Source organism: Spea bombifrons, chromosome 4, assembly GCF_027358695.1.
Source record: "Spea bombifrons isolate aSpeBom1 chromosome 4, aSpeBom1.2.pri, whole genome shotgun sequence".
NCBI classification, from domain to species: Eukaryota; Metazoa; Chordata; class Amphibia; order Anura; family Pelobatidae; genus Spea; species Spea bombifrons.
Genome location: NC_071090.1, coordinates 56,038,228 through 56,045,567, shown reverse-complemented (window position 1 = coordinate 56,045,567; position 7,340 = coordinate 56,038,228). Strand labels below are relative to the sequence as shown.

At 41.0% G+C, this 7,340-nt stretch overlaps 1 protein-coding gene across 1 annotated transcript; it reads left to right on the top strand.

Annotated features, from left to right (window-relative positions):
- The first annotated feature begins 2,880 nt into the window (after positions 1-2,880).
- TMEM229A (transmembrane protein 229A) lies at positions 2,881-3,966 on the top strand. Its single transcript, XM_053465313.1, has one exon. The coding sequence runs from the start codon at positions 2,947-2,949 to the stop codon at positions 3,913-3,915; it is 969 nt and encodes a 322-aa protein (XP_053321288.1). The 5' UTR covers positions 2,881-2,946; the 3' UTR covers positions 3,916-3,966.
- Positions 3,967-7,340: the final 3,374 nt, after the last annotated feature.

Sequence of the window (7,340 nt, the reverse complement as noted above, 5' to 3'; positions counted from 1 at the left end):
AGTAACTTTTACATACTGTTACTTTCTGGGGATTATGCAGAATCTATCCATGCTTTGGCAAAACAGACAACCACAAAAATTTAAAGGGGCAATACAGCTATCATATACATTAAAGAGCATACAAAGGTGGGAGTGTCCATTTAAATATATGGATTTTCAATAGATTATAATATTTACCAATAGTAAAACAATATGTTACTTTTGCTATTCTTGTATCCTACCAATGCATAATTTATGAAGATCTTTAAGCAAATGGTACGGCTGTTGCAATAAAAAGACCAGAGTGCATCACAATAATAGCATAGAAAAGTCAGTAAATATCCACATCTGGAGTCAGTTGCCATCAGACAGTCAATGTCCTGCTTTGAAAGTAATCCGGTATGCAAAGACATTGGCCTAGTTTCATCAAACACTAAGCTGTCACACTTATTTCCTATTCATGCAAATGAGAATGATCAAATGCCCTCACACGAACATTTGAATACATTGAAACTACTGTATTTTGCATCAGTGCATTGGATACAAACACAATAAAACAAAAGTAGGAAATTACATTAGTCAGTGGTAACAGGTATCACGTATATTTGCTTTATAGTTAAAATGTGCAACAGTCTATTCAATAGTGTTAAAACACCCCTGATGACCAGGGACAAACAGGTTTTTAAGACGTACTAAGCTTGCTGCTTAGCAAATACATGTTTATTGACAACCTTTATCCCTGGCAAAATTATAACACTCATAATGTTATAACAACATTATAACACTCATGATCAAGCATGTCACTGTCATCAGTAATACAGCTCTAAGTGTTATGCGGTGCAACAACCTCCTTAATGCAGATGTCACTTTTTTTTCCCAAATATTAATTTTTTGGCTGTAAAATACATGTTTTAAAGACATCAAAACAAACTTGTTGGATGGTTTTGGACCATCCATCAAGCTACTGCCCCCTTTGACATCACATATATTGTTACATCTGCTTTAGGCCAAATAATACCACTGATGTACTGTACTATGTGGTAGCCCACCAGTAATAGCACTATTAAGTATTTTTAATACCTTTTTCTTACAAGAAGTACTGCAGCAGACGTTGGTTTCAAACAACAGCTTCATTCCTTGCTAATGGCCCCATCAGAGGCAATGTAAAAAGCCATGGATGACTTAGTCTTAGATAGAGGTGGAGGACTTCTTAGATAGTAAAACTATGTTCCAAAGCAGAGTCTACGCATTGGTCCTGTAAAGTTTAAACATAAAGGTGGTTCATTGTCTCCCCTGAAATGGCTCTCCTGAGTGTCAGTACCACTCAGTAGTGCTTGATTTCTATATAAAGCAACCCGGTGGCCGGAGCTTTGGGACAGGCTTTGAGCACCTGCCACCTCCGGGCACCCTGGCTCCTACCCATGTTTGCGGTGGCTGCAGCAGGGTGCCTCTCCCATCTTTGACCACAATTCATTTTTGTGTGCACTAATAGCACCTGGGACAAGGGGAAATGTAAGCATTTTTTAAACTACAGATCAGCGTGGGTCCACATAAATCCACAGAATTGTAAATGTATGCTAGCAAGATACTTAAACTGTTAGTGGTAACTACTTATAGTGACTAAATTGTTAGGTAATTGCCTATATTGATCAGTATATACAAAACATATATATATGTATATATATATATATATATATATATATCATGGTTAGACATCAAGGAAAAATAACAAATAGTTTCAAGGTGAGTATTAGTAGGAGCTCATAAACACTGCAACCATTAAGCTATTAGCAATAGCTTTGTAAATTCCAAAATATAATGGCTGAATTTCTCATCTCTTACAAGTTCATTGTCCCTTGCTAGGCTGCATTAAAAGAGGTTGATGAAATGCCTCTGGGATGACAAGTTAGTATTATACTGGAAGTAAAGCTTATACTTCACCAAGGACATACAAAAAGCTCAAACATACAGTAACTGAAATGCACTTTAATATTGCGTTAAAGGCAACTAAATGCAAATTTGTTAAAGCGGAACAAGACAAAAAATAAGATATAAGAGGGAGAGGAGAAGTTAAAATGTTATTAAGACCTATGAAGCTTAAAGTAAGCTTTTGAGTACTTGAACTGTAACTGCATTTTAATACACTGTATAAACACTTATAATAAAATATCAATCTACATAAACTTGAGAAAGGCGAGTAAGCATCCTCTTTGTTTAATGTTTGCCAATGTAGTTTTGTTACTCCCTTTGAATGTATACACTCTAAGGGCTGCGTAAAATGTTGGCGCTATAATAAAAATAAAATCCCCCTTTAAGTCACCAATCTGTTGCCTTATTTCCATAAATTCTAAAAATCTACTTCAGTAAGAAAATGCATGACCACTAAAAAAATTAATATTTCTTTAAGTATCTCAAGAGACACTTGTTGGTTTGCTAGCACTAATCTATGTCTGCTTATGCATGTGCCACACGTTGTTAGGGTTAATGTCCAGGTGAATGTTTATGCAAAAAAACTATTTCTGTGATGAAAATGAATCATTGCTTATTGCATACCAATTATTGAGTGATTAATATTAATGAATTAATTCCATATATGCTGATCACCAGGACCCCAATATGAATTGGTGTTATGTGAAATATGTATATGTCACTCCTTTTACATTTATTGTGGCTACACCGTGTTCTCTAATCTAAAATACACTCAATGCCCTGGCTTCCATATATCCCCTAATTTATTTGTATATTTTAGCAGGCAGGTAGCCGGGGCACAAAGTAAACGAGTCGCAAGCTCAATGCGATGTGCGGAGGGATTGAGGTAAGAGGGGTGGGGGTGTTGGTTTCTTTTGACAGAGGCGAGGTACACGAGGAGGGGCGCTGAGAGCTGTGCCAGGCGCTGGGTCTTGCTCAGCATCCTCGGCAAGGCGATGCGACTCTGACCCCTGGCAACCTGCTGCAGCCATCGCAAACATGGGCAGGAGCCAGGGTGCCTGGAGGCGGCAGGTGGTCAAAGCCCGTCCCAAAGCTCCGGCGGCCGGCAGCTCTATCCCCAGCTTGCAGCCCCTGCCTGCATGGATGAGACTGTACTTCTACGGCATGCACGGCCTGACACTGGATGTAGTGACCTCCTGTGTCCGGCGCTTCCCTAACAGCCAGGACTACAGCCTGCTGGGCTTCTCTTCTCCCTACCGCTGCCTGCTGCACGCCATCACGCACTTCGCCCTGGAGAAGATCTATCTCCAGAGGAAGAGCTTCCCGGACAGTGCCCTGGCTTTCCACTTCGTCTTTTATCCGTCGGTGTTCGTGGGCCTGCAGATCCTGTTGAGGAAGACGTTGCTGCAGTGCTGTCCGCAGGAGCGGGCATTCAGCGCGGCCGAGCTGGGGCTGCAGTACGCGCTGGCGGTCTATCACTCACAGGTCTTCCTCAGGACCTTCCTGCGGCTGCAGTACCAGCAGGGCTGGGAGGGGCAGACGGCGCACTGCGCCAGTGCCAGCGGGGTCAGTGCTGGACGCAGGCTGTCAGTGTTCCTGCGCTTCATTTTCTTCGGTATGCACGGCTTCCTGGACGAGGTCCTCTTCACCTCCGTCTTCAACGTGCTGGAGAAGCCGGGCAGCCCAATGAGCGGACACACGTCCCTGTGGTCCTTCTTTATGTACGGGAGCTGCAGCCTGGTGGTGGAGAAGCTCTACTTTTACCTGTGCTACACCAGAGGATGGGGACCCTGGAAGCGTCTCCCGGTCTACATTCTCTTTGTCTACACATGGGAGTTCTCCTGGGGCATAGGGTTACGCACCTGCAACGCTTGTTCGTGGGATTACTCTCATTATCCACTGAATTTCATGGGCCTGGTGACCCTTATGTATTTACCTGGATGGGTGTTTCTTAGCTTTTACCAAGACTTGCTGTCTAAGATGCTGCTGCGAGTATGCTATGTGTAGGTGAGGAGTGCAGCTCCTGAGCTGGGGTATCTGGACCCATATGGGCATTTAGGTGAGATAACCCATGTAATAAATACACCTACTAGGATGTGTGAGTCTGGGTGACTAGCAAAGTCCTGGGGCATTGTGGTAACTCACTACTCCTATAAAGTAAAGGAAAGCTCTACTGGATTTAATGCTTCTCCTAGTTCTTGCACATCTGGATCCACTGTGTAGGATACCTTGATACCAAGTCAAAAACCACAAATGATAATTTTTTAAGAATATCTGATGCACTGGAGTATTAATATTCTTTTTGTTAAGAATAATGTAAAAAGACTAAATGTAAGAGATCATTTACTTTAAAAAAGTCAGATTTAGATTTTTAAAAACTTAGTATTTCAGTTGATTTCTAGTGGTCACCTACTGTATAAACAATTTATTCTAGCTAGATTTGTTTCCAGTTTTTAAGGGCCCACGTAATGTTTTCACATGCATTCAAGGTCAAAACCTTCCATAGGTGTGAGAGTAACTTAATACATATATTTATAAACCAGAATGAAAATGTGTACTATAACATTGTATAATTATAAGTAATGATACCACCAAACGGCTTCCCCTACTCATGTCCTACATACACATCAACATGTTCTATTGTGTTTTGCACTTCACACCTTTAAATAATTCTAAATAATCTGTTTCAAAATGAATTCTGAGGTCTTTATATACTGATACAGTTTATACTGTTTATTTTCCCACTGAAGAATGTGGGCAATGTTTACATTTGTGGTTTGCGCAATTATATTAAATATAATATTTGATATCTTACCCTGTTGTGTTGTTCACTGAAAAATAATTTACACAGCAGGTTGTAAACATTCTGAACACCCTCAAGTACCCTTAAAGAGTGAGTGTTTTTATGAGATCACCACCAAATGGGTCAATCATTGTTTTGACCATCTTTTGTTTAGAGCACTGCCTGCAGTTATGGTTATGTATTCTGGACCAGCCTTGTTGGAAAGGTCATCAAGTCATCCCATCATCTTTCAAACTGTAAGTTAAAAATGGTTACTAGTGCTGCTACCGGACCCTTGAGTTATTACCCCTTTCCCAGGTTATTATGCACATTTGTATTATTATGATTTATTTATATATCCAAATATATTATGCAGCACTTTAAAAATTTTAACTTTTAATAATGACTGGAGATAACATTAACGTTTTATATTTAGCTAACCAGAAATATCCAATAAGCCTGTAATGTTAAAACATAATAAAATATGTATGTGTGTACAACAGCCTGCTCTACTTATAAATTCTGATATTTGTGTGAGGCAGATTCAAAATAAAGAAATATTAGGGACATCAAGTCAAATGTTATATATATATGATGTCAAAAAACAGAGTATTGCAGAGTATTCGGTGATACTTTTTTTATTGGACTAACATAATCTTTAAAAGACAAGCTTTAGAAACATACTTCACCTCTAGGCTTAGGTGGGATTCCGGAGATACTTCCTAGGCCAAACAAAAATATTTTGGGACTGTCCCCTGAAAAACAGGAACACGTCATTCTTGGTTTGTGCAAATCAGTTTATGAAACCGCATCTAAATTGGGACAACGTCTGCATAAAGATGTACCCATCTTGTCTATTAAGATTCAGACAAGAGCAGGAACTGGCACAATGCTTGGCATGAAACTGACTCTGGAAAAATACCGTATTTGCTCGATTATAAGACGACCCCCCAAAATCAAAATATTAATTTAGGAAAAAACAAAAAGCCTGAATATAAGACTACTCTATAGGAAAAGTTTTACTAGTAAATATTCATTCCTGTAAACTATTTTTTCATATTTAATAAAAGCTATGATTGAGAAAAATATATATATTTTTTATTACCATTTATTTGCCAACCTGCCCCCCCCCCGTTATGCACATCTGCCCCCAGGCTTGCCACTCTGCCCCCAGAAATGCCTTATACCCCCTATTTGCCACTCTGTCCCATGATATGCCTTTTAACCCCCTATATGCCCCTCTGCCCCATGATATGCCTTATACCCCTATATGCCACTCTGGCATAAAGGGGGTTAAAAGGCATACCATGGGGCTGAGTGGCATATAGAGGGTTAAAATGCATTTCTGGAGGTATATATATATATATATATATATATATATATATATATAACTGCTAACCAGTGGCGACTCTAGAAACAATATATAGGGGAGGGGCACACAAGGTATCACAGTCAAACTGGGGGGGCATTCATAATTTCCAAAAGTAATGTGCTATGGAATTATACTTTTGTTATTGGGCTAAAATAATACTTGATCATTCAACATGGGAAGCCTGAAGCCACAATTGAGTGCGACTAATCCTTGAAATAAATATTATAACACAATAAATAACTTTTCCACTAAATGATTTCAGGGCCTTGAACGTTTTGTCCCCTGAAGTCACTACAACTTCAGGAGGGCATTTTGTCTCTGGATAAATATAAATTAAATAATTCCTACTGTAAGTTAAGTGCCAGGAACAGATGACCAAACACACACACCAACACAGGCTCTGTCACACCAACACCCAGACACACACACCAACACAGGCTCTGTCACACCAACACTCAGACACACACACCAGGACAGGCTCTGCGACACCTACAACCAAACATACACACACACCAGGACAGGCTCTGCACACAGACACCCAGACACACACACCAACACAGGCTCTGTCACACCAACACTCAGACACACACACCAGGACAGGCTCTGCGACACCGACAACCAAACATACACACACACACCAGGACAGGCTCTGCCACACAGACACCCACACACATCAGGACAGGCTCTGCCACACCCACATCCAAACACACACACACACACTAGGACAGGCTCTGCCACACAGACACCCACACACATCAGGACAGGCTTTGCCACATCCAAACACACACACACACCCACACCCACACACACCAGGACAGGCTCTGCCACACTGACAACTGAACACACACATCAGGACAGGCTCTTCCACATCCAAACACACACACGGACAGGCTCTGACACACTGACACCCAAACACACACCCTAGGACAGGCTCTGCCACACTGACAACTGAACACACACACCAGGACAGGCTCTGCCACACCAACACCCAAACACACACCAGGACAGGCTCTGCCACACCAACACCTATACACACACACCCGAGGACAGGCTCTGCTACACTGATAACCAAAAACACACAAACAGCAGGACACAATCCACGTCACAGACGTCTGCATCAGGATGGATTTTTCACACTGCATTGTCGTTTATACCCCCCTTAGTGTTTTTGCCCCTGCTGCCCATATATATTAATATTAGCCCCAGTTGCCGATAGCAGGTATGGATCAACACATTAACACACAAACCAAGCTTTGCATGGATAGATCAACTGAAATT